This window comes from Vulpes lagopus, chromosome 7, assembly GCF_018345385.1.
Source record: "Vulpes lagopus strain Blue_001 chromosome 7, ASM1834538v1, whole genome shotgun sequence".
Classification (NCBI taxonomy): domain Eukaryota; kingdom Metazoa; phylum Chordata; class Mammalia; order Carnivora; family Canidae; genus Vulpes; species Vulpes lagopus.
The window spans coordinates 111,777,702-111,804,638 of NC_054830.1; the positions used below are offsets into that span (position 1 = coordinate 111,777,702).

At 44.5% G+C, this 26,937-nt stretch overlaps 1 protein-coding gene across 1 annotated transcript in view; it reads right to left on the reverse strand.

Moving 5' to 3' along the window:
* Positions 1 to 3,546: 3,546 nt before the first annotated feature.
* LOC121495239 (translation initiation factor IF-2-like) overlaps positions 3,547 to 26,937 on the reverse strand; it is a 46,510-nt gene continuing 23,119 nt past the window's right edge. The window contains exons 4-6 of the mRNA XM_041762485.1: positions 8,614 to 8,654; positions 6,329 to 6,408; positions 3,547 to 3,631 (exon numbers count right to left, since the gene is read on the reverse strand). Coding sequence (XP_041618419.1) covers positions 3,562 to 3,631; positions 6,329 to 6,408; positions 8,614 to 8,654 — 191 coding nt within the window. The 3' untranslated portion in view covers positions 3,547 to 3,561. The remainder of the gene's footprint in view (positions 3,632 to 6,328; positions 6,409 to 8,613; positions 8,655 to 26,937) is intronic.

The window sequence follows — 26,937 nt, forward strand, 5'->3', positions numbered from 1 at the left end:
GGAAGAGTACTTGATTCTACCTTTTCCCTAGAGGTATGCATGCTTCAAAGGGCTGTGCAAATTAAACCAAACCTGAGGTGTGACTAGGCTGGGAGAGTGAGGAGGCAAGAGAATCCTGAGAGTGTTCCAGCAGGGAAGTCATGGACGCCCAGTGAAGGCTGATCTCGGGGTGTGGCTGAAGGACAGCTGGACTCTGGGTGCTCCTTCTGCATGTGAGTTGTGACCGGCGCCTAGGCTGTGGGCCTCCCTGGGCTCTAGGTTATCCTTATCCAAGGGGACAAACAAGCACACGACACTCCTCAGAGCAAAAGTATCAAGGAGGCCACTGAGCTGGAAACACACAGGCTCAGTGAATCTGACTGAAAGGACTCCTAATGTCAGATCTAGGGGAATCCCACGTGGACGTAGCCTGGATGTCCCCCAAATGTACACTCTTACCTTAAAGACCCAACAAGGATCTGTTATTCAGGGAGTTATTTCTTCATTTTTCTGAAACTGTTGATGTTTTCTGGTCAGTCATATAATTTCTGAAAGTCATCATAAATTCTCTCTCCTGGTTTCCTTTTATTGACATGCTTATTTCCCTCCTCAGAACACTCCAGTGAGTAATATTTCCCCATATGGAGAAGTCACTAATCCAGCACCTTCTATCATGCCTTATAGCTAAAATCTTGAATGGGAATTTTTAAAAGCCACCCCCCCAACCCCCCACCCCACCTCATCCCCTGTGTCATTCAGAGACGTCACAAAGCTCATACAAAGAACTCTTAGGAGAATCTTGCAGGGACTATTCTTGTTTTAGATGCAAATCAGAAAAGGTTTCTGTATCGTCAGAGTCCCAGTGGGAACCAGATGCACTGCACCGATAAGCAAGGAGATGGAGTAAGGAAGGACTATGTCCCCTATGTCCTGGGTGAGCAGGACTAAGGAAAGCACAAGGGGAAGAGAAGCCTCCCAGAGCCAGCAACAGGCTGGGGTGGTGGGGGAGGGGGAGGTGTTACCTCCACCCTGAAGGGAGGAGGGCGAGGGAGCCCATCCGTGGTGGAACAGACACAGGGCTGCAGGAGTGGGCTGCTATAAGGGTTGTGGCTTTAGGGTGGAGAACACAGACTCTGCTGACCAGAGGCCTAGCAGAAGAGGTAACGGGGGGGGGGGGGGGGGGGGGTGGATAAAGCACCCCACTATTATTCTCCAATCTCAAACAGGGTTGGCCAAACCCTACTGGAATCATGATGACACCATGCTGCCTGGTTGATGCAGTCCAACAAATGTTGGACTGGGAGGTGTGAGTAAGGGTAGAGAACAGGTAGGGGCAGGGCAGTGGCAGGATACTCCACACACTCATCTCGGTTAGCTACTCAGAAGGAGTAGATTGGAAGTTAATATGCTGTAATGTTGCATCCTCATCACAAATGAATGGCACAAGAGGCAGCCACGACAGAGATGACGGTGGAAAAAGGCTCAAGGCAGGGGTGGGATGGTGATGAGGGTGGCTGGGTGGCTCAGTTGGTTTTGGCTCAGGCTGTGATCCTGGAGTCCTAAGTAAGAGCTCTGTGTTGGGCTTCTTGCTCTGCAGAGTCAGCTTCTCCCTCTCCCTCTGTTCTTACCCCTTTGTGCTTTCTCTCATGCTCTCTCTCTCTCTCTCAAGTAAATAAATAAAATCTTTAAAAAAAAAAAAAAAAGGCTTATGGGATTTTAGCACAGTGACCCCAGTCCCCATCATGGAGGGACAAGTTACTAAGTTACTCTACATAATTCCAAGGCAAACATGTACATTAATAAAGTTGACTCTGAATTACCAGCAAAGGGTTATATGTGGTCACTGTACAACTTAACAGAGCTTTAACTGGGCAGGCAAGATGGTAACACAATTTAGACAAGTACCTCCTTCCAAAAGAAGTAAAACAGGGCTTCCAGTTAAAGACATCAGGTTACCCACATGTCCCAGTCTTCTTTCTCTCCTGAAGTGTCACAAAAATGCCAGTCAGGAAATAAAATGGTATACTGGGGGGAGGGATGAAATTGATGGTGGGTATTAAGGAAGGCATTTATGATGAGTACCGGGGGATGTACGAAAGTGTAGAATCACTACATTGTACACCTGAAACTAATTTTACACTGTATATTAACTGACCGTAATGTAAATAAAAACTTAAAAATAAATAAAAAATAAGTTAAAAGAAAAAAGAAAGGAAACGGTATAAACCCTCAAGTGCAAAGACAATGGTAAAAGGAGACATGAGTGGATGAGATTTGAGCAGACTCCAGGAAGATGGAAAGCAGATGGAGGAATGATGGCTGGCATGGAGGAAGATAGTCTCCTAAGGCCCACGGAGGAGGATGCTGACAGGAGGTCAGTCCTCTCATGCCCAGAGCCCTGGAGGAACTCTAACCTCAGGGTAATTATGGATTGTGATGGTGGGCTCAGGAATAGGAGGGCCCCAGAGTAAAGAAGTAGAGAAATCTTTCTAGATCCCACTACACATTCTGCCTGGCACAGCAGGAGACTAAAGACCCAGAACCAGAAAGATGGAGGCAGAGGAGATAGCAGATGAGCACAAGGATGCAAATGGGGCACGAGGGCAAAGTCTGAAGACCGAACAGTGAGATTCAAGGTCTACAGTCCTTTCACCCCAATCCTGCCCCAGGCATATATCACCCTATTCTGGAGTGTGTTGTATTTAAAACATGGCTGCACATTTTTTTGAACATATTTTCCATTGAGAAGTGGGTGTCGGTCTCCTTCCCTGAATCCCTGAACAAGTATAAACTTGTTATTATTACCTATTCTTAGAAAGTTTTTGAGATGTACTTTATGTCTAGGTGTGGCTAATTTTTTTTTTTTACCTAAGTTCTATTTAATTGACATATATTGTATTACTAGTGTCAGAGGTAGAATTTAGTGATGCGTCAGCTGCACACAACACCCGCGCTCATCGCACCCCGTGCCCTCCTCAATGCCCGTCCCCAGTTACCCCGTCCCCCCTCACCCCCACTCCAGGGACCCTCAGTTTGGTTCTTAAGAGTTAAGAGTCTCTTATGACTTGCCTCCCTCTCTGTTTTTTTAAATGTACCCTATGTGCTCAAGAAGAATGTTTATTTTCCGAGTCTTGTTTTCTGTATATGTACACTGAGCTTGTTGATTGTCCGAACCTCCCGTATCTTTACTAACGGTCTTTTGCCTGACCTGTCAGTAATTGGAAGAAGTGCTCTGAAATCTCTCACTGTAATGATGGATTTTCAAATTCCCCTTGTTTTATCAGTTTTGCTTTATACATTTTGAGGCTATCTTGTTAGGTGAATAAAGTTTAAAATTATGCCCTCAAAAACAAAAACAAAAACAAAAAAAAAACATTTTATGCCTGGTTTTTCCTGGAGCTGAGATGGCATCTACAGCTCCGATTCTGGCTCTGGATCCGGCTCCGGCTCCGGCTTCAGCTTCACCTCTTGGCTCCAGCTCGGGCTCAGGGTCAGGCTCAGGTTCAAGGATCCCTCTCAGAGGCCTGTGGGGTTGTTATTAATTACATGGCATCTTACGAGCTGAACGTCAGTAATGGTTATTTATCTATGGTCTGTTACTTCGATGAAGACCCGGATACACCTGTTTATGTCCCCTTTTTCCAAAACCAAGCTGAGGGGAAGAAAGAAAACACAAGGCAGTTCATAAGATACCTGAAGGAGCATAAGAGTAAAGCCTGCCTTCCAGTGGTTAAGAGGCTTGACAAAGAGTACTGAGGAACGAACGTGCAAACTATAGTGATGGCTCTGGAGTTGGAAAACGGGTTACACAAGCTCCTGCAAGACCTGCAGAACTTGGCTTCTCAGAAGAATGAAACTGATCTCTTAGAATTCCTGAAAAGGTTCATGGGTAAACAGAAGAGGAACATAAAATATCTGGAATACTAGCATAGCTATCAGAAGGAATTAGAAAGGCTGACTTCAAAGGAAGGTATCTTGGAACAGTTTGGTAAAGCATCAGGCAGACAGGCTTAACATCTGAAGGCAACACAGCAAGTCTTCCATTGTAGTAGTTCCCAAAAGCAGCTACTTAAAAATCTGGATCTCTATTTGACAGAAGACTGTTTTCCTTATAATAGTATCCCAATCTTTGTTGTCATACATGGAAATAAATTGGCTTTGCATTACAAAAAAAAAAAAAAAGCCCATCTTGGGCTCCTCAGTGCTATGGGTGCCCCTGGGAGGACCCAGGAGCCCTCCCCATAGAACCAACACTGATATGACAAGTCTTTCTTCCTTCGTCCTCCAACATGCAACATCAAAGAGAAAAAAAAAAGAAAAAAAGGAGAAAATAAAGCCTTACTTTGTTTTACTTGCCATTTATTGTAAGAAAACTTTAAATCATTTTTAAGGAAACATTCTAAAGCAAGGCTGGAAAATGTCTGATTTTTCTATAGAAAGTTGAGTATAGTATGTAACTGCTGGCAACCCACTGCCCCTTTGTGGTCTGTGGAACCCAAAGCTTATGGACATATTTGATGTTCTCAGCAAGAGGAAGAAAGTATGGTCCAAATTAAATTTTCCAAATTAAAGATTTCAGTTTATACAAAATGCATCTAGCATCATGTAAATTTTTCTATGACCAAATATCTTTTAAATTATAATCTTGAAATAATATTTTTGTCACATATAAGAGCAACTCTTTAACATTGTAAAACATTCCAAACAATATAAATGTAAACATAATAAAGAATGAAAATTCCCTTTATTCCTCAAAAAAAAAAAAAAAAGACCCAGGTGGGCCTTGTGACTACAGTGGCAAATGATGCCATGTGACTTCCAACGCCAGGCCATAAAAGGTCATGCAGCATCCATATTGCTAGCTGGAACATTCACAATGGAGCTCTGAGCTACCACATATGAGGTCCAACTCCTGGGCAGGATGCTAGAGAGGCCATGTGTAATCTCTCTGGTCACCAGTCCCAGCCAAGCCCAGGCTCCCTGCTTATCCCTGCCAAGGGAAGAACCATCTTTAAAGTGGACCCTTCAGCTCCAGCTGTTCCAAATCCCAGCCACTCAAGCCTCTGTTCATTTCAGTCATCCCAACCTAGGCTCCAGACACTGGGGAGCTGAGCCTTTCTGAATTCCTGACTTGTAGAATAATAAAATGGCTCTTGTTTATGCTGCTAAGTTCTGGGGAGGTTTGTTATGCAGCAATAAGTAATGGAAACAAGGAATCAGAAATGCTTCTCTTGAGAAGTGGAACGGCTCAAGTGGTGGTTCTCAGTGGGGTAATCTTGCCCCGCCCCCCCCGGGGACATTTAGCAATGTTTATAGACATTTTTGGTTATCACAACTCTAGGAAAGGCATCTGGAGCTTCAGGGATACTGGTAAGCATTCTACAGTGCATAAAAGCCCCTGACAACAAAGAATTATTTGTACTAAGATATCCATAGCACCAAGGTTGAGAAACCTAGTTCTGCGGAGAGGCTCTGACATTTAGAGGCTTGTTAACTGAAAAGACTGGCTTGCTCTCTACAGAGAAGCCCTAGCTAATAAGTTGTTCCCAAACAGACTATTATTTATTTATTTATTTATTTATTTATTTATTTATTTATTCATTCACTCACTCATTCATTCATTCATGAGAGACACAGAAAGAGAAAGCAGAGGGCATAGGCAGAAGAAGAAACAGGCTCCCTGTGGGGAGCCTGATGCAGGGCTCAATCCCAGGACTCTGGGATCATGACCTGAGCCAAAGGCAGACGCTCAACCACTGAGCCACCCAGGTGCCCCTCAAACAGTTTAATTCGGGTTTTCATTGCTTCATTCATAAGTATCGACAGATAGCCAGGACATTTGACATTTGAGGAGAGCCTCCAAAATGAAAGAAAACAAACAAAAGGCAACTAGGTGGAAACAAAGATAATAAAAAGAAGAGATTAAAACAAAACAAATAGACAAAAGAAAAATAAACGATGCCTTCAGAGAGGTAAGAGGGCAACAGTATATCCATAAAACAAGAACATGATGTTATGAAAGACAGCATGGAAAACAAGAATGAATAATTATATATTAAAAATATGAAAGCCGAAATTAAAATAAAATCAGCAGAAGGCTTGGGGGATAAAGTCAAGTAAAGTTTCCCAAGAAACTAGACGCAGAGGCAAAGGTCAGGGCAATACAGAAAATACAAGATCCGAAGAGTAATCCAGTAGGTCCAACAGGTAAAATAAAGGGGAGAAAATTACCAAAGATAGAAGTTTTTCCCCCAGAACTCAAGGACACACAACACACTACTTAGCTCTGCAATGAAGACTATGTCTACATTCACTACTGAGTTAACCAAAAATCATGTTATATTCTTACCAGGAGACCAAGGGAAGAGAACTGGAAGTGGCTTTATAGGAAAGCTCAATTCTCGACTCCCACAAGAAGTCAACAGACGTCTAAAATGGGTAAATCAAGAAATAACAATATAAACAGAACTAGAAACTAATGAAAGAGTTGAAAGATGCTACCTCTAGAGAGAGCTGGACTGAGAAAGCTAAGGGAGGGGATTTTTATTATGAGCCTCTCTGTACTGTTGATATAGAAACCATTTGCATGCATTATTTTGACAAATTTGATAAAACAGAAATTAATTAAAAATGAGTACAGTTAAAAATTGCAATGCGATGGGATTAAGTTTGATTATTTGGAAAATTACTGATGTGGCTGAGCCATGCCATGCCATGCCCCATTTACTTCATGAATGTGGAGGAGTTTCTCCTGACCTCACTGGTCAGTGAAAGCAGTTTGTGGGTGGGGGTGGGATGGGGACCTACACACCAACCCCTTGGTGGGGGGGTCACCAGTTACTGGATCCCTTTCCCAGCATTGCTGCATTTGAGTATGGATCCTGCCAGGGTGCCAAAGGAGAGAAGAGCTAGTTACCCTTTGAGAAATTTAGGAATTCACTAGGATTTCTTGCCTCTCCTACTCTGGACTCAGACAAAGTGCTAGATTTCTGAAGGTCCAGAGCCTCTGTGCTGATGTGCTCAGCTGCTAGAGGTGGCTGCACACATTCATTGTCTCATGCGACAGATGGGCCTTGAGTCACCATATCTCCTACCAGGAGCTCCCCAGGAGGGGTCAAGCAGGGAACATGCCTGTAAGGGCTTGTGCCTTACTTCTAAGGTGCATCTCCTTGGGTGCCAGGCCAAGGCACCCAGGGTGAACAATCCTTCCTGTTCTTTCCCTCACCCACTGCCCTTCCTCTTCCTCCTCCTTCCTGCCTCTACCCACCACCCTCCTCCGTGCCCCCCCCAGCCCCACCCTAGGGGCTGCTCAGCTGGCTTGCTTGCCAAATGCACCGCAGGTTTTTTCTTTTAACCTTTTCAATTGTTACTTCCTTTTTGAAATTACATCATTATTACATAAGTAACATGTATTCCTCATACAAAAACAAGAAAATTTTGAAAATCACTCACAATTCTACCAGCCAAATAAAACTCAGTACTTGTCTATGAATTTCCAGGATGTTTCCAGGCTTATGCACAAGTAGAAATACTACTGGCTCACGCCTCATCTGGGTACCCATCTGTTGAGCACTCAACACAGGCTAGACCCTGTGCTGAGGCCTTTAGATGTGTTAATCCCACCCAATTCTTGAAACTTTGCGAGACCTGTGTTATTATGCCCATTTTACTGGCAAGAAGTAGAAGCTTAAGGAGATCACATCACTTGTCTGAGCTCTCACATGGGTTAAGAGACTGACCTGGATTTCAACCCTCAAGCCTGAGTCCCAAGCCACTTGCCTTGCATGTTTGCTGAGCTTTCTACATTTCTTTTTCTTTTTTTTTTTTTTTCACTTAGCAATACATGTAAACATCTTTCTTGCCAATAAATATACACCTAGGATGTGCCAAATTTTAAAGGACCAATTCCTTTTTCTTGGGCTTTTCAACGTTTCTTTCCTTTCTTTTTTTTTCATATTATAAAACAATGCAGTGACAACTATCTTTACACATATATCTTTGCACGATTTTCCTAGGATAAATTCCAGAAAGAGGAATTGCTGGGTCCAAGGCTACATACATTTTTAACACTTCTTCTCTAATTACGTCAGCAGTACACATCGGTACACAATTGCCCACATCCATTATTTACTGAGTGTTTTGCTCTCTAAAATTTGGGCTGTGATTTAACACAGAATCAGAGAACCCTGATGCAGGAAGCATTCTATATATCTCTATATCTAGACCCAAACATCTTTGCTTAAAAAAAAAACAATGTCCAGGACCCTGACTTCAGCAGGCCTGATAGAAAACAAGGAAACAAGGGACCAAGGAGAGGTCAGGAAAGCACAGCAGGAGGCCAGCTGTGGACACAACCGACCGGCTTGGAGGAGGTTGTTCTGTTTTCCCAAGGAAAGCACAGTCTTCTTGGGTCTAAAGACCTTGAGGCCACCGTGGATGATCCACTGCTCAATACTGAGCTGTCCTCACTGTCCATAGCACCAACAACTCTATCCAGGAAGTCAAGACGAGTCCACTGGACCTTCACTTCATCCAGCTGCCAACACTTTCAACACTCTGGTCTTCCTTGAATACATTCCAAGGCCTTTTAGGTTGGGAAGTCCCAAACTAGACACAGTCTTATTGTTCTCTTACCTTGATGTTGTTTTCTTCCAACAGGTTGCAAATTCTGGCACCTGGAGAAGAAAAGGAAAGTAACTGATTGAGACAGAGCACTGAGGGTAGGTCCTGAGGCACACACACACACATACAAACACACACACACACGCATACACACACACACACACACACAAAGCCTGGATGGAAGTTAAGTGGGGCCCCTCATTGGTGGTGGATTCTTCAGAAGCCACTGAGGTGTGAGCTGGCTGCATGCTGGCCCAGGTCAGACGCAGGCACCATGACTTCCACACACAGACATTCTCCGCTTGGGGCGTTTAATTTTCTCACTCAGTCTATTAATGCTCCTATTCTGGCAGGAACCCCAGTGCTTTTGCCACTATGTCTCAAAGCCTTTTATAAACAGTAAGCCATTCTTTTGTGTATTTTGAGTCATACAGCCATTCATCAAGTATTTGTTGAGTCCTGACTATATGCTAGGCACTGTCCTCAGGCTCTAGAGATACAGCAGTAGACAGAAGAGACAAAAATCCTACCCTCAAGGAACTTGCATTCTACTAGGGGAGACCAACAGCCAGAGAAAGAAAAGGATACAATCTATAGTAGTGAGAAGAGGAAAGTTCTCTGGAGGAAAAAGCAAACAGGAGAAGGGGAAGGGAGTATTGGAGCAGGCATGGAGGAGTATTGAAATTCTAAATAGTATGGCCAGGGAAAGTGAATTATGAACAAAGACCTGAAATAAATGAGGGCCTGAACCTTGACATTTAATGGGGGAAAAGCTTTCTAGTGGTGAGAACAGCATGTGCAATGGCCCAGAGGTGAGAGGCTGCCTGACAAAGATCACTGGGGAGGGTGGCGTGGCCAGAGCAGAGTGAGTGAAGAGGGCATAAGGGAGGGGATTAGAGAGGCGGTGGGGCATGCAGGGCACTAAAAGAAGGCCCTTGTATGAACTTGAGCTTTGACTCAGATAGGAGCCACTGGAGAGTTTTACACAGAAGACATGATGTGACTCATATTTTAACAGTATCATTCTGGGGGTGCCTGGGTGGCTCCGTTGGTTAAGCATCCAATTCTGGACTTCAGCTCAGGTCATGGTCTCAGAGTAGTGAGACTGAGCCCCGCATTTGGCTCTGGGCTGGGCACAGAGCCTGCTTAGGATTCTCTCCTTTCCTCTCTCTGTGCCCCTCTCCTGAGTCTCTTAAAAAAACAAACCCCAAAAACAATATCACTCAGGATGCTGTGTTGGGAATAAATTGGGAAGCACAGGTAGAAGCAGTCAGGAGGCTACTGCAGAAATCCTGGCAAGAGACGATGGTGGCTTGGACTAGAGAGACACCATGGAGGTATTGACATAAGGTCAGATCCTAGAAAGTAGAGCCAGTAGGATTCGTCGATGGATTAGAAGTGGATTTGAAATAAAGAATTCAACTAGGACTCTCAGATTTTTGGCTTGAGCAAATAGGAGACTCACATTGCCATTATCTGGCTTGCACTATCTCCACGCTGATAGAGCATGTTTGGGGGGAAGACAAGGAACTTAGTTTTGGACATGTTAAGTAGGAGATGCCTTTTAGATGCCCAACTGAAGAGGCCTGTAGGCAGCTGGATATATGAGTTCAGGAAGATGTCAAGGTTAGAAATGAAGTTCAGCATGTAGCTCTTTAAAGCAATGACACAGGATGAGATCACCAAGGGGCAACTGTCTAAGGGCTGAGACACAGTAAAGGAGACTAAGAAGGAGTAGCAAGTAGAACAAGACGGAAATCAGGAGAAAGGGTTTCAAGGAGGATGGGGCAATCCACTGTGATAGGTCATGACAGGACAAAAAATTCATCACTGGATTTGGCATCTTGGAGTGTCCAGGTCAAGGGCAGATTCAGTGGAATGGTTGGGATGACAACCTGACAGCAACAGGTTCAAAAGAGAAAAGTGGAAGTCATCAGCCTGGGGGACAGAGAGATGGCAGCAGCAGGAGCCTTGGGAGGGAGGGGGGAAGGAATGATCAGATAAATTTCTTCTTTCTGCACTTCACTCCTTTATAAAATGTAGCACACAAAGCTGGCACCTCCACAACACGTGTCAGTGGCAGCCATGGTTACCAAGCTGAACTGCATTCCCGAGGTTGCTGAGCTTCATCCAGCTTCTGGCCCATGAGCCAACTACCTGCTTGTTTCTAGACTCCCAGGAAGTAATTCCCATTTTCTCACAGTCCCTTGTAGCCAGAGGGAACAGGATAGGCAATGTTTCGCTCTCATGGAGCTTGCTTTGTGAAGGAGACAATCGCCCAACAGACAGACATGCAGAGAGGTCATTTCAGGTGCCGACAAATGAAGTGAAGATAATAAAATGGGGTGAGAAGGGGAGAAAAGTGTTGGTGGGGTGGGGCCTCCTTCAGCCAGACTGTGTGGTCAGATGGCCTCTCTGGGAGATGGTGCCTAGGTAATTCTTCTCACACTGGCCCCTGCCCCACTACTCTTGGGCTTTCAAATGTCCCAGAGCTGCCTGGGGTCTGTGGTCAACTAAGTATAGGGCCAAAAGGAGACATTCTCTTCCTCTTCTCTCTTTAATGTATACTGTGGAATACTCCATGATTACAAAAGACATGCATTTTCACTGAAGGAATTGGAAAATATATTGAAAAGAGGAGGAAAAAAAGTCACTTACAATTCTACTACTCAGAGATGCCTACTGCTCACACTTGTATGCATCCTTGTAGACATTTTTGCTATGCATATAAACACATAGTTTTTAAAGACAGAGATTGGCTTGGGGTGCCTCAGTGGCTCGGTCAGTTGAGCATCCAACTTGATTTCGGTCCAGGTTATGATCTCAGGATCACAGTGGATCCTTGGGGGGGGGGGGGGTCAGGGTCTACACCCAGTGGGGAGCCTGCTTTTCTCCTTCCACCCCTTCCGGAAGTCACATGCACTAGAGAGCTTTCTCTCTCTCATAAATAAATAAATAAATCTTAAAAAGAAGAGATCATGTTGTCCATTCTGTTCTGTGTACACTGTTTTAGTCTTGAATTTTAACTAAATCTATTATAAGCACACTTCTGATGCCATTTAATTTTCTTCCACATACCAATTTTAATGGCTGCACAGTATTCTACTGTGAATGCATACTTTTACCATACTTTATTTAATCCCAAGAACATTGGCCATTTAGATTGTTTCCAAGTGAGTGACACTAGGAGTAAATGCTATAATAAACAAACCTGCATTTTTTCTTTCTTAGTGGAGTAGGTTTGCAAATCCCTGATTGTTTTCTTGGGTTCAAGAAAAAGCATCCCTGCCCAGCAGGAGTGTCGTGGGTCTCATGGCATCAAGAAACAGCCTGAGGCTCAGGGCAGTGGAAGAGCAGAGCTGTGCCTTGTACCAAGGAGCCAGAGTTCACTCAGATGCCAGAGGTTGATTTTATCCTCAGATACACCCTGGTCCTGAGTTTTCCTCCCTTGAGGCCTAAATAGGAAAACAATAGGCCCTTTTCTTAAACCCAGTGAAATCCAAAGGGATTCCCCACCTGAGCCAGGAAGAGGGTGTCTCCCTCTGACAGGAGCAAAAAGAGCACTCCCTTCTTCCTTTGAAATCCCCTTGAGGAAGCTGCCCCTTCCATCCCTCCTTGGGGAAAATATCCAAGTGGTGAGGCATTCAGCCTTTTTTCAGGGCAGGGCCACCAGGGAGGGCTTGGGCACAGAGGGTTCTACAGAAATGGCAGCTCCTCTCCTATCTCTGACCCAGCCATGCTCCTGCATCCCTGAATTCCCCAGAAGGCTGGCAGGGGCAGTCTGTGCCCCAAATAACAGGAGTGTCCTGGGGAGTAGTGAGTTCTGGGGTGAGGTGGGAAAAGCACAAGCCCAGGAGTCCAGAATCACAGCACATTCTGGCACATTCCAGTCTCATTTTGAGCAAGTGACTTCACCTATGGAACACAAGCTCTAGAAGCAGGACACTTGGATCTGTTTTGCATACTTATATCTGCAAAATTTAGCATGAGCATTTAGATGCTCAATAAATACTGTGCTCCATTATCTTTTCTAACCCTCAATTTGCTTATCTGCAAAATGGGGATGATAAAACCAATATCATAGGTTCATTGTGAGGACTAAATAAAACATGGGTAAAATACTTAACATAATGTCTGGTGTTCAACAAACACCACTTCAAAGCCCTAGAAAGTTGCTTTCATGCCCCACACCCCATGGCATGGACAGGATGCTCTGCAATTTCCTCTTATTAGATAGAATTAGTTTGCCTCCACTCTGCTCATTATTTGCAACCCAAACAAGCCTCTGGTCTGGCACATATCACACAGTGTGTATGGTTGTCTAATTCCCTTGTTAGGCTTCAAGGCAGTTTAAGGACAAGAATTTTCTTTCTGTATCCTCTGTGCCGCTGAACAATACTATGAAGTAACCAAGGTCATTGTCACCATTCTACAGAAAAGAAAACTGAGGTTCAGAAAGGTTAGGTGCTTTGCCCTGGTCACATAGCAAGGGAGTGGCAGAGCAAGATCTAAATCTGCTTCTGATTTCTGGGTCCCCACTCTCTTTTAGATGAATCTTTGGCAAATGGGATTGGGGAGGTGGCAGTGGGTGAAGAGGAAGCAAATCAGTTTCAACATCTCTGAGGGAAAAGACAGGCAGGACTCCAAGTAAAAGGAGGTCCTTAGGAAGTCAGCAGGGCACTGACTGTCACCTGAGCCCTGTCTCATCTTCCTGTGGATAATCATGTATACAGTAGCTGTAATCCCCAGAGACCCATGATTTGACTGGTCTGGGGCAGGCTTATGCAAATAAAGAAGTCCCTAGGCTCCCTTTATCAGTGTGGAGCCCAGCCAGCAAGGGGACTTGGGTTTCCTCAGGTCAGAGTTGGTGATGGCCCCAGCAATAGCGGGAGTGGTTGTTGGGCACCTGCTCAGAACTGCCCTATCCCCAGGTATGGGACAGGTAGAGCTTCCCACCAGATCAAAAGCATCTTGATTTACTTATCTCTGTGACCCCAGGATCCTGCTGAATGATGACAGCCTCCAACCGCCAGCACTGGGGAGTGAGGAAGAGGAGGAAGCTAGACCTAGGCCAGGGATGTGAAGGGAAAAGAGACCAGAAAGAAGGTTTTTTAAGGATTTTATTTATTTATTTATTTATTTATTTATTTATTTATTTGAAAGAGAGAGAGAAACAGAGAATGATAATGGATGCATGAGGTGGGGGTGGGGCAGAGAGAGAGAGAGAAGCAGGCTCCCCGATGAGCCAGGAGCCCAATGTAGGGCTCAATCTCAGGAGCCTGAGATCATGACCTGTCGCTTCACCCAGTGGGCCACCCAGGCACCCCTAAGAAGAAGGGTTTTTAATGACCAAGAATGCCCTCTGTGTCCCTCCTCCCTTTTAAATTATGTGTTTCTGGAGGGCAGGTTGGTGGCTGATTCATCTGTGTCTCTACCACACCCAGTAGATTTCTTTGCATAGAGTTGGTACTCATTGTAGCTTATTGGAGGTATAACTGGAAGCCAGTATCCAGGATGCCATCTGCTTTTCATACCTGGGTCATCCAGGAAAGGGCCTGTCCTGATGGTCTGGTGTCTTGACCAAGACAATCCCAGGGAGGGGCAGAGACTGTTAACCTGAGGTATTCAGAGTTGACCTCTGTCCCCAAGCCCGACCCAAGTGACTATCTCTCCCTTCCTTAGCCAAAGAGAGCCCTTTTGGGGGAAATCTCCAGGATCCAGGTGATAGAAATGGACTGGGTATGTGGTGTAACACCTTGGTCCTTGGGAACCTAAGAGGGCTCTGGGCCACGAGAAAGAAAAGTCTAGAGCAATTATCTCTTTACTGAGAGAGTGAAACTGCTGCTTTTGCCTGAACGGTCAGATCAGTAGATTCTTTTTGCACCTGCCATCCCCACAACATGCATGTACCGCACAGCTACAAATAATCTTGATGTTGCATATTTAAAATGACGCCTTTTTACATCCAGATGGCCAAGAGGCACATGAAAAGATGCTTAACGTCATTCATCATCAGGGAAATGCAAATCAAAGCTACAATGAGATGTCACCTGATACCTGTCAGAATGGCTAAAATAAAAAACACGAGAAACAAGTGTTGGCGAGGATGTGGGGGAAAAGGAACCCTTGTGCACTGTTGGTGAGAATGCAAACTGGTACAGCCACTATGGTTCTTCAAAAAGTTGAAAATAGGGATCCCTGGGTGGCGCAGCGGTTTAGCGCCTGTCTTTGGCCCAGGGCGCGATCCTGGAGACCCGGGATCAAATCCCACATCGGGCTCCCGGTGCATGGAGCCTGCTTCTCCCTCTGCCTGTGTCTCTGCCTCTCTCTCTCTGTGTGACTATCATAAATAAATAAAATTTAAAAAAAAAAGTTGAAAATAGAACTATAGCACAATCCAGTAATCACACGAGTGAGTATTTACCCCCAAAATACAAAAACACTAATTTGAAGGAATATATGCACCCTACATTTATAGCAGCATTATTGATAATAATTGAATGACAGAAGTAGCCCAAGTGTCCATGGATAGATGGATGGAAAAAGGAGATGTGATATGAATATCATTCAGCCATAAAAAATGAAATCTGCCATTTGTAACATCATGGATAGAGCTAGAGAGTATAACACTAAGTGAAATAAGTTAGAGAAAGACAAATACCACAATTTCACTCATAGGTGGAATTTTAAAAAACAAAACAAATGAGCAAAGGAAAAAACAAAAAGAGAGAAACAAACCAAGAAACAGACTCTTAGCTCTAGAGAACAAACTGAGGGTCACCAGAGGGGAAGTCGTGGGGGGCGGGGGTATGGACAGGTGAAATAGGTAAAGGGGATGAAGAGTACACTTATCATGATGAGCACTGAGCAATATACAGAATTGCTGAATCACTATGTTGTATACCTGAAACTGATACAACACTGTATGTTAACTATACTGTAATTAAATTAAAAAAATAAAATTGAAAATAAACTGATGCCTTTTTAAAATGCTTGTGTGCCCATCAGCATGAGTGGAGTCCCCCTCTGCAGATGTGCTGTGTGCAGAGCTTGTCTCTACAAGGCCAAATGCAGTATGCATTTCTCACCTGCATACCTGGACAGCTTTAAGCTTCAGGCTGAGTGGGGATATCCCAGAGACCAGCCATTACTCATGTCCTTCCATGTGGCCTTAAGTTAAATCTATAGAATTATGTCTAAATTCCTCAGACAGCCTTCAGGTCACGGGCCAGGACACCTGTCCATACCCCCCTCCCATCTTGTCGTTGGCTTACCTCACACTGTGGCTCAGGAGAGATGCAATTGGCTGGACTAGCTGTGTTTTCACAAGGCCTCCAGGCAATTCTGACGTGCACTAACTAGTACTCAGAAACCACGTGGTTATGAGGCTTCCTTGCTGAGCCTGGGCTGCCCGTCTCAGGCCTCTTCTGCCTCACTATCCCTCTCAGGAAGCCCTCCTCGTCCCCTGAGCACCTGTGAGCATCTCTTCCCAGAACACACAGCTCCTCCTCCATTCCACTCCCCATTCTGGTACAAAGGCTTCCTTTCTGCTCCTCTTCACAGCACATAGGTTCTCCTTCATTTTATGGGTGAACTGTGAGCATTTGTTAACTGCCTCCCAGATGGATTCCACTCTAATGCACAAATAAATGTGACTCTGAAAGCACCTTCAGGAGTGAGGGCCTCACTTTGCTCCCTGTCAACAAAAATCAACTGAGGGCCTGCCAGCTGTGGCAGGAATTGAGCAACTGTGCCAGGCACTGGGGCTGGTTCAGTGATGAAAGGTGTGGTCCCATCCTTCAGGAGCACAGAATCACACAATATGCACTTTGTTTGTATCTAGCTTCTTTTGCTCAACATGTCTGTGAGATTCACCTATGTTGTTCTGTGTCACCACAGTATGCTTTTTAAAAAATTGCTGTGGGGGATCCTTGGGTGGCTCAGCAGTTTGGCGCTTGCCTTTGGCCCGGGGCATGATCCTAGAGTCCCAAGATCAAGTCCCACATCGGGCTCCCTGCATGGAGCCTGCTTCTCCTCTATCTGTATCTCTGCCTCTCTCTCTCTCTCTCTCTCTCTCTCTCTGTGTCTCTCATGAATAAATAAAAAACATATCATTGCTGTGGTGTATTCCGCTGCACAGATATGACACAATTCACCTATCCATTCGCCTATTCATTCTATTACTAAAGGACATTTGGTCTGTTTCCAGTTTGGGACTTCTATGAATAAAAACACTACCAACATTGGTGGACATGTGCACTCACTCTTCTTGAGTATACACCAGAAGTGGAATTGATGGCTATGAAATGGGCATAATCTTACATTTAGTAGGTTCTGCTGAACATTTTTCCAAGGTTATTATACCAATTGGCACTTCTGCCTGCAGTGTGTGAGGGTTTGGCAGCTTTGGCATTATCGATTTTTTTTTATTAATTTTATTTATTTATGATAGTCACACAGAGAGAGAGAGGCAGAGACACTGGCAGAGGGAGAAGCAGGCTCCATGCACGGGGAGCCCGACGTGGGATTCGATCCCGGGTCTCCAGGATCGCGCCCTGGGCCAAAGACACGCGCTAAACCGCTGCGCCACCCAGGGATCCCGCATTATCGATTTCTTAAGTCTTAGTCCTTTGGGTGTGTGTACAGTAAGTTTCAATTCGTTTATTGGCTAACAGGAACCCACTTTTTAAAAAGATTTTATTTATTTATTCATGAGAGACACAGAGAGAGAGGCAGAGACATAGGCAGAGGGAGAAGCATGCTCCCTGCAGGGAGCTTGATCTGGGACTCGATCCCCGGACTCTGGGATCATAACCTGAGCCGAAGGAAGACGCTCAACCACGAAACCACCCAGATGACCTTAGATATTCACTTTTAAGATGTTGCCAATCAAGACTTTTACCTGTTTTGGGGTGCCTGGGTGGCTCAGTTGGTTGAGCGGCTGACTCTTGGTTTCAGCTCAGGTCATGATCTCAGGGGTAGTGAGATGGAGCCCCACGTCCAGCTGCTCAGCAGGGAGTCTGCACTAGATTCTCTCCTTCTGACCCTCCCCAACTCCTATGTGCATGCATGTGCTCGCTCTCCTTCTCTGTCTCTCAAATAAATAAATAAATAAATAAATCTTTAAAAAAAGGACTTTTGCCTATTTTGTCTTTTTTCTTATTGACCTGCAGGAGTTCTTTGTACATTCTAAATATAAATCCTCTGTCAAGTACATTACTGAAAATATCAGTCTGTGACTTACCTTTTCACTCCTTTCAGTGGTAACTTGCGATGAAGAGATGTTCATGATAGGTCAATTTATCTATATTTTCATCTGTGACTAGTATTTTTTTGGTAGCCTATTTAAGAGATCTTTATTTTAATATTAAGAAATCCAGTGGACACAGAAATAATGACAAAAATCACCAATACTAGTAAACAGAAAGAAGTAATGGATAAAGTCTGACAGTGAGTGTGGGAAAAGCACTGGCTCTGCTCACGAGGGTGTGCCTGCTTGAGTGTGATGTGCAAAGCCTGGGCTTTGTTCTGGAGTGGGGTAGAGGTGAAAGGGGAGTCTCTGATCAGTTCAGTGAACGTGTGCTGGTATCCAGGTTGGATGGGGTGCTGTGCCGGGTGCTGAGGATGGCTCTGTGGGGACAGGGAGACCCTGAATGGCTGACTCAGGAGAAGGACTGCCTCTTTTCATTTGTGTTAAACTGGGTTCGGCCCCCCAAACTCTGCAGGCTCCCCCTAATCCAGGCCCTGCTCCTCCTCTTCTGTGCCAGAGCCTGCAAGGACAAAAGTGTTGACTCTTGTCCAGCTGGCTCAAGAAGGGGAAATTCTCCCTCCCTGAGTCACCACAGGCAGAAGGCGCTTCACATAACAAGCACGGGACTACAAATGATCACTATGCTTGTTTCACTATGCTGCATCACTTCCAAAATCCCCGATGATGCTTTCGAATGAAGTCTGGGTCCAAAAACTTTCCCCATGTTTCCCCCAGTTTGAATAGAACAATACCCAGGGAATCACAAGCTGACTTGTGAAATTGACTTCCCCAAAGAAAAGAAAACAGATATGTAGTCCAGAGTGGTCAAGCCCCCACTTCTTTTGCCAGGGGGAGGGGTAAGGGGTGGGAGTAGAAGGCTAGTGGCTCCTGTCACCTTGCCAAGAGGACCCCAACCCAACAGATGGACATAAGCCTCCTTCTGTCTCCTCCAGCAGAAAGCCAGCTCTAGAGTCCCTGGGACGTCTTTCTCCCCATCCAGTTTAATGGAGATGTACTGCACACGGCCTTGAGAGCTCAGAGATATGGTGCACAAGTCCCCAACATCATTAGCTGACGGAAGCATACCTTCTCTCTAGGGCAGGGCAGTGACCACAGCTAGGTGACAGACATCCATTTCTAACATGTTCACATTAGTAGCTTTGGGGAAAACCACAAGTGATCTCAGGTCCCTCACTTGTGCCTGTTCCCCGGCCCCTCCCCACCACCCATTTACCATCCTCTCACAAAATTTAAGAGCTCCAGGGCAGAGTCAGTAGAAGGATCCTTGAAACTAACAAACGGTACGTAAAATTCTGTATGTTCGTCCATCTATTTCCTTTGATTCTAGAAGGGGTGTGTGACCTCAAAAAGGCTTAGAACCACTGAACCAGGACCTCTTTAAATAGAATGCATCAGTTGGATAAAGTTAATTTGCATTAATGAGTTATGCATCTTCAGCTAAGTGCACTTCCAAAATAACACCTGGGGAAGGAGAATTCTTAACTGAAAATAGATTTCTAATGGCAAATATGAGGTCCAGTTGAAATTTGAACGGGGGTGGGGGGAGGATGACAATGAAGCAGGAGGACCTTCTTGTTTCCTTTAAGCCACTACCACTAGTGCATAAAACCAGTTTTTCTCTCTAGAAACTTTTCAGAGGCTATGGGGAAGGGGGAGTGGAGAGTAAGAGAAAAGGAGTTGGTGACTAGGATGTGCCCAAAGACACAAGTATTTCTCAGATGGATCCCAGCCCCTCAGGTCTCAGAGGCTGCCAAAACCTTAACAAAGAAGAGAAGATTCCCACCCTGACTTGGGGGCCCAGGAACCCTGCTTCTGTCATCATACCAGATCTCAAATGGGCAGAAAGTGTCTGGAGCATGTGTCTCCCCCTGCAAGGACCACGCCCCCAGAAGCCCTATGTCTGCCACATCCTGGGCCCCCATGCTCCACTGGTGACAAGACACAGCTGCTCTTACAAGGAACAATCTGAAGAGCCAGCTCTTGCTCCTCTGGTCTTTCACTGAGCTTTCAGACTTAGCCAGGGCCTGCCCCCACTGCAGTCAGGAGGAAGTGATTCTGTAAGGTATCCCAGGGACTCCCAGGGCTGGCTCAGACAGCAGACTGTTAAATAAGTGGGATTTTTTCCAGTGTTTTCAGAAACTGTTGTTTAAAAAAACATATATAACCATCCAAACTATTTACGTAACCCTTGGGAAGTCTCCACAGATATGGCTTCCAATTTGTAATCATGGCCAGGACTTAAAAAATCAGGTAGAGGGACAGTCACAATTGGAGAGGCTGTCACGTTAAAGTTCTGTGCTTTCGTAAGCCAGTTCAATATTTTATTCTACTTTGAGAAGTTTCTTTTCATGCACTTTCCCCCTTTTCTGGTTTTCTTTTCTTTCATTGTCTGCTGCTGTGCACCAAACACTCCTAACAGTTTCTGGGAACATCAGAACTGTCACCCGGGAGACCAGAATCAGCCCAGAACTCAGGTTTGTAGGGGTGTTTAGAAAGACTATGCTGGAATGCATTTAAAAGCCTAGGAATATTCTATTCTCATTGATATTCCATGCTTACCAGGCTCAATACAGCTCTCTTCTCCCCTCTCCAGACTTGCAGAGTCTACTCTGTGTCTGGGTTGTCCTCCCTGGAGGTAGGCATCAGATTTCTTGGTTCAACTCTCAGGGGTTCAGCTCTCTGGATCCGTGCTGACCTAATCCATAGGGTCCCTAAACCGCAGATTCTGATTACACAAAGCTCATGGGAGGGATGATGATCTGGGCTTCTTTCTAGAATCACCCTGGTGTCTCCACTACTCAGTGCCCATCATCCAACTAGAATCTGGCTTTCATAGGAAAACATCCTTTTTTCTTTTTCTTTTTTTTAATTAGAAAGACTATTCTTCTTAGGATTAAAGAAGTGGTTTGGATCATGGACTTTACTGGTAAAAAAAAAAATAATTTGATGAGAACTATGCCTTCACCAAATGTACTATTTGATACCACTTGAGGGGAGAGGGTGGATTCAACAAGCTCTGAAGATAAGCAAGTGAACACAGAAATAAGAACCTTGGGCTTACAACGGGCTTCCTAACACCACAAAGCTCTAAGAATTCATAACCACTGCAAATCAGCACCAACAGCCAATACCTCAGCCTAGAACCTCTTTGCTGATACTTGCACTGAACACACTACTAGAGAAGGCAGAGGCACATGGCTCTCACTCTGATAAGAAAACCCTAGGGTGTCCCCTGAGGACCCCACAGTTTGGAGAAGCTGAGGAGAGAGTAGAGGGTGTGGCCACCCCAGCCCCAGCCTCCTTTAGTGAAGGGATAGTGGCTAAGGGACATCTAAAGGAGGGTAGTGAGTCTGGGCCAGGAGTTCTTTCTCTTCTCTCTGCCCACCCTCATCCCTACCAAGCTCTGATGTCGGCCCAACTGTGGCCGCTCCAGAGATCCTCAGCCATTTCTCACACAGTTCCCACAGAACTCCCGTTGGAGTTCTTTAATTGGTGGATGTGGGAAAGAGAAAGAGGAAAAATATTTCCATCCCTCCCAATCCCATCACTCCACAAATACCCAATCAAAAAATAATTATTCATCTGACTGGGAGATATCATCCCAGGTCTTAATAATAATTGTTCTTCTTATGCCCATAAGGAGAATGAGTGATGAAGAAATGCAAAATCCCAACTCCTAAAGATGTGGTTGAAAAAGGGAAGCCCCCCAAAAGTTCCCATCTGCTGACCAGAGGCAATAAAATGATGACTTAAAAAAATTTGGGGTCTTTCCAAATCATGGCAGAATGTATAAACAGAGGAAGATGTGCTCTAGTTTTTAAACTCTGACCTGGTACCAAGATAGGTGATGCCCAATGACAGTACACACCCTCTCCCCAAGACCTTCTGCCCACCTTCCCTGTCCATGTGAGGCCCAGGCAATTCAACATTTATTGACCACTGACTGTGTGCTTCCAACCCTTCCAGGAGGTGGAGCTCCACAGCCTCAAGGTGCCATGAGAGGGGCAGGTGAACAACTCAGCCAACATTTGCTGTGCTGTGTTTTGAGGTTCGAGGGGACAAGATTCTGAGAAAAGATTAGCTAAGAACATTCCAAGTCTATGAACCTACAAATAGCACCATAGATGCAAGGAACTATTAATTTTGCATGGTGGGATCAGGGAAGGTGACCCAGAGAGGTGACATTTAAGTTGGGCTTTGAAAACACATGAGGATTTTGATGGGAATAACTGGGGAGGAGTGGCACACCAGGCAGAAAGAACTGGGTGAGCAAAGGTCAGGGTTACAGACAGTTGGTTGTGGGGGGTATGGCAGGTAGTCAGGCCAGTGGTGCCAGAGCATGGGGTCTTGGAGCAAGAGGTAAAAGGCAGGCTGTGGTTCATGACAGGCATGGACAAGAGCCATTGAGAAAAGCTGCTGCACAGAGTGACAGCTTGCAACTTCAGGATCTGCCGAACCGTTCAGGTCAAGGTCACTTTCTCTCCTGGGAAACCTCTAGCTAATGGCAGATGATGGCAGGGTGTTAGAGCCTGTCTGTTTCTACCCAGAGTGACTGCTTTCATGGGAAATCTTTGCGGTGGAGCCCCCAACTGGGCTGGCGGAGACAATCTCCACATTGCATCACAGTCGGAGGATCTTAGACCTCTACTGCAGTTTGTCTGCCTACTTCTGCCCCCTTCTCTTCACAAGTGGTACCCCCATAAGTCCCCTGCACTCCAGATTCCATCTGGGTGTGTGCCTCTGAGAGGACCGAACTGGTTGGTCCCTGGATGAATGCCCAGTGTCGAGGCTCTGTCTTATTGGCAAGGAGGAGCCATCGGGATTTCTTCAACAGGGGAAGGTGCGGTCAGATCTGAGTGTCACAAAAGTAATCCAGCAACAGAGTGAGGAGCCAACCAGTGGGGCAGAGGTGGAGTGGTATGGTGTAAGGACCATTTAAACGGATGCTGCATTTATTGGTACCAGGTTTCGGCAGCCTGTGTAATTTACTATGTACCCTTTCACCCAACAGTCTTAATCTTAGAAATCTGATAGGAACCTTGGCACAAATGCATAAAAGTGTAAGGATGAGGATGTTTATAGCGGCCTCACATACAGTTACAGGACATTGGAAACTCCATGTTCATCACAGGAGGGAAGAGTAAATAATAGTGTATCCATGCAGTGAACAATCCCATACAGCCTTTGAAACTAGGCAGTAGGTCCCTCTGTACTATCTTAGAAAGAGGTACACAGTATATTGCTATTTTTATTTTTATTTTTATATTGCTATTTTTAAAAGGCCAGCTGCTGAACAAATATATAGCATGATGGAATTTTCCATGAACAACATTGTGCACATGTGTGTCTTTTGTTTGTTTGTATAAGTAAATCAAGAAATAGATACTTCCACTGTTATTAGAGGTTACTCCTTGAGGTAATAGGGATTTTACTTTTTACTCTATGCATTTTTAAAAATTGAAGTAGAGTTGACAAACAACATTACATTAGTTTCAGGTACACAACACAATAACTCAGTAACTCTCCATGTTATGCTACATTCACAGTAAGTGCAGTTACCATCTGTCATCATACAAGGCTATATTTTGTGTTTTTATAAAGTAGCAGTAAGAGAGAGTTTCTGGCTTTTATTTTTTATTGTGTTTGGGGCTTTTCTGTATTTCCTGATTTTTTAGATGATGCCCATGTTTCATTTCTCTTATCAGAAAACAAAATTTTAGTTAAAAAAGCTCCACATCTACTTAGAAAAAGATTTTAAAAATTCTTCATATTGCCTTTCAAGAGAACAAATAATTTTTAAAAATGAGGTATTCAGGAAATCTGTCAATGGGTAAATAGGAATTTAAAATGAGCTGGAATAAAACTGAACACATGATGGTGAAGACAGAAGTCCCCAAAGAAGCTCAAAGTCTATCTTTTGGTCGCAGGCAGGAAACCTACAGGAGTGAGTGGGGAAAAGCACAGGAGTGAGCATATGTGCTGAGTGCACTGACTTTTCAGGAGGCTTTTCAGGATACCGAGAATCCTGTATCCGAGAGGTGACACTGGCTCCTGTCTGTCCTACAGCTCAGGAGACTATTTGGGTTTAGAAACTCATGACCTACAAGAGATTCAAAGCTCACCAAAGGCACTCACCAATGGATAAAATGTTAATTATAAACAGTGAATAAAAAAAAAGGAAAATATTTGTGGATATTTACCTGATCTGAATGGAGAAGGGCTTTAAATATGTGAGCAAATCACATTTTAAAACTCTAGAAATTTTAACATTAAAAAAACCTATGCTTTAAAAATAAAACTCATATACAACATCAAAAAGCAAGCAAAAATGGGGAGAATAATAATTACATTTGCAGAGAAAATATCCTTTCTATGTAAAGAACACTGATCAGTAATGAAAAAAAAGATGCTCCAGAAGGAAAACAGAACATTTTGTATTAGTTAGAATTTAGTTCAGTTACGTATAACAGAAAAGAACACTGGCTTAAACAAAGATGGGAGTGTATTTCTCTCTCTCTCTCTCTCTCTCTCTGTCTCTCTCTCTCTCTCTCTCTCTCTCACACACACACACACACACACACACACACACCCAGAGGTATCAGTCCAGGGCTGGTATGGTGGCTGCAGGAGTCATTAGGAACCTATTCTTCTTCTAACTCATTCTGCCCCATCCTTACGGCACACTTCTCACAGTCCATGTTAGTTGCTTGAGCCCTAGTCATTGTGCTCTCATTTATTTTTTTTAAAGATTTTATTTATTTATTAGTGACATACACACAGAGAGAGGCAGAAACATAGGCAGAGGGAGAAGCAGGCTCCATGCAGGTAGCCCGATGTGGGACTCGATTCCAGGACCCTGGGATCATGCCCTGAGCCGAAGGCAGTTCAACCACTGGGCCACCCAGGTATCCCCATTGTGCTCTTATTTAAGAAAGCAGGCTGGAGAAAGGGAGGAGTAGAAGACACACCCCTCTCCTTTTTGGGTGACTTCCTAGAAGTCTCATATGATATTTTCACTTATATCTCACTAGCCAGAACTCAGTAACATAGCTATACCTAGCCACAAGGAAGCCCAGAACACTATTTTTTAGTTGGCTAGCAAAGGGCTCAGCTAAAAAACTGGGTTTGTTATGAAGAAAGAAGGGGAGAATGGATATTGGAAAGCAATTGGCACGTTCTAGCATACATGTGAAGAGAATTAACAAAATAAATACAAATGTAAAGGACTTTTAAAGAGCCAAACTTACAATAATCAAATAAATGTAAAGTAGCCATCTTATGGTTTTGTCCAGCTATGATCTTGAAGGACTGGCCAGATGAGCCACTGAGGGGACAGCCAGGAAGTGATGTCCTCATAACAACCTCCATACAGCTGCCCATGGAGAGAGTTTCAGGGTAAAGGCCCTCCCACCTACTGAATGGTGCCTGGCCCTTCTCCCCAGTCTCCCTCCAGCCCAAGTGATGTCAGATTCTGTAAATGCTAGGGAGTGGAGAAAATTCTTCACCCAGGGATTCTCTAACTAAGCTATGGCTACAATTAAATTTTAGGTGTTTTTGAAAGTTCCTTAAAAAGTAATATCCTCATGCAAACTGAATCAGCAGTTTCAGAACTAAAAAAAACCTCTGCCCTGTGCTTGGGGTGTTACAAACTAAGCATGAAAACTGACCACTAAAATAAAAACCAGTATTGGGGAGAATTAAGCAACCCCGAGTAAACTCTTTTGGTAAATTCAGAACTATACTTCCAGCCCCAGAGGATTGTAATGTCAATGCTGCCATCCCTCAGAACACACAGAAGATGTGGCCAGTGTGGAGCCTGAAGGCTTCTGAAGTTTTTAGGCCTATTTTTAATCATTACTATGCCTTTCTCCATTGCAGACTGTCCTTCTCACTATTTACCAGAAAACCTGCCTTTAGCACCCACTTCTAATTTTTGCTTGTTTTAAATGGCTGTGGACTGGGAAACAAGATAAAATAATAAGCAGATATTTAGTGGCGTCTGGGGAGATGGTCTCCGGTGCATGGGAAGCAATGGGGACGTAATGATTAAATGTACACATCCTTAGTTGCATGTATCAGGAACACCTGCATTTGAGTCTTAGTTCTACCCTTTATCCTATATGCCCTTGGACAAATTATTAAACTTCTCTGAGCCTCACCTTCCTTGTCTTGCAATGGGGTGAATACAAAGTTTATTATACTGTCAAGGTCCTAAAGGAAACAGATGGCCTACTCAGCCTAGAAAGGTTTAAGGAAACCAACAAGAGATAGGGGAGCACTTTCAGGTTAGCAACAGTGTGGAGCTGTTACCACCTCCAGCCTGAAAGTGTGGAGGAAGGGGGGAAGGAAGGGAAGAGGTAAGGGAGCCCAGAGGCCATCAGAATGGGTGTCTGGTAGGAGCTGTGGGCGCCCATGGATGATGCAGTTGTATAGTAATGACCTGATGTGGATCCAGGGGAATAAATTCTTGACCTATTTTTCCTATATCCACTCATCTCCTGCCACTGCTCCCCATCAGCCAAAGCCTAAAGCCAGAGACAAGGTATATGGTGATGCATCGCATACAGGTCAGCCTTCCAGTGCACAGAGCAGGGGGAGTGAGTGCAGAGCAGATCTGATGGGGCAAATGGAAGAGGTTTGGGGAACATTAAACAAAACAGAGAATGTGATGAGCTTAGCACAGTGCTTAAACATATAGTAAGTCCACAAATCCTCAATAAATACTGATTAATTTTGGACTTTGGCCTCTCTCCCTCTCTCCTTGTGCCTACCTTTTTAACTTACTGCTTACTTCCTGGTTTTCAATAGGTTGAATGTACTCCCAGGAATCAAGTGTGATTATCTATATCGGAGAGTTTTGAGGGAGTAATAAGTGTGTAAAGAAGATTACCAGGGGCTCTGGGGGTTAGAAACAAGAGAGGAAAACAAAAGGGAAGACAGGAGGAAAGGAGGAAAGAAAGCTGTATGTTCCCTATCAGGCTGGAATAAACACAGCATTATCTACTTTATGATCATATTATGCATTTATTGAGATGTGATAACAGTCTTCGCAATTTTACAGCCTA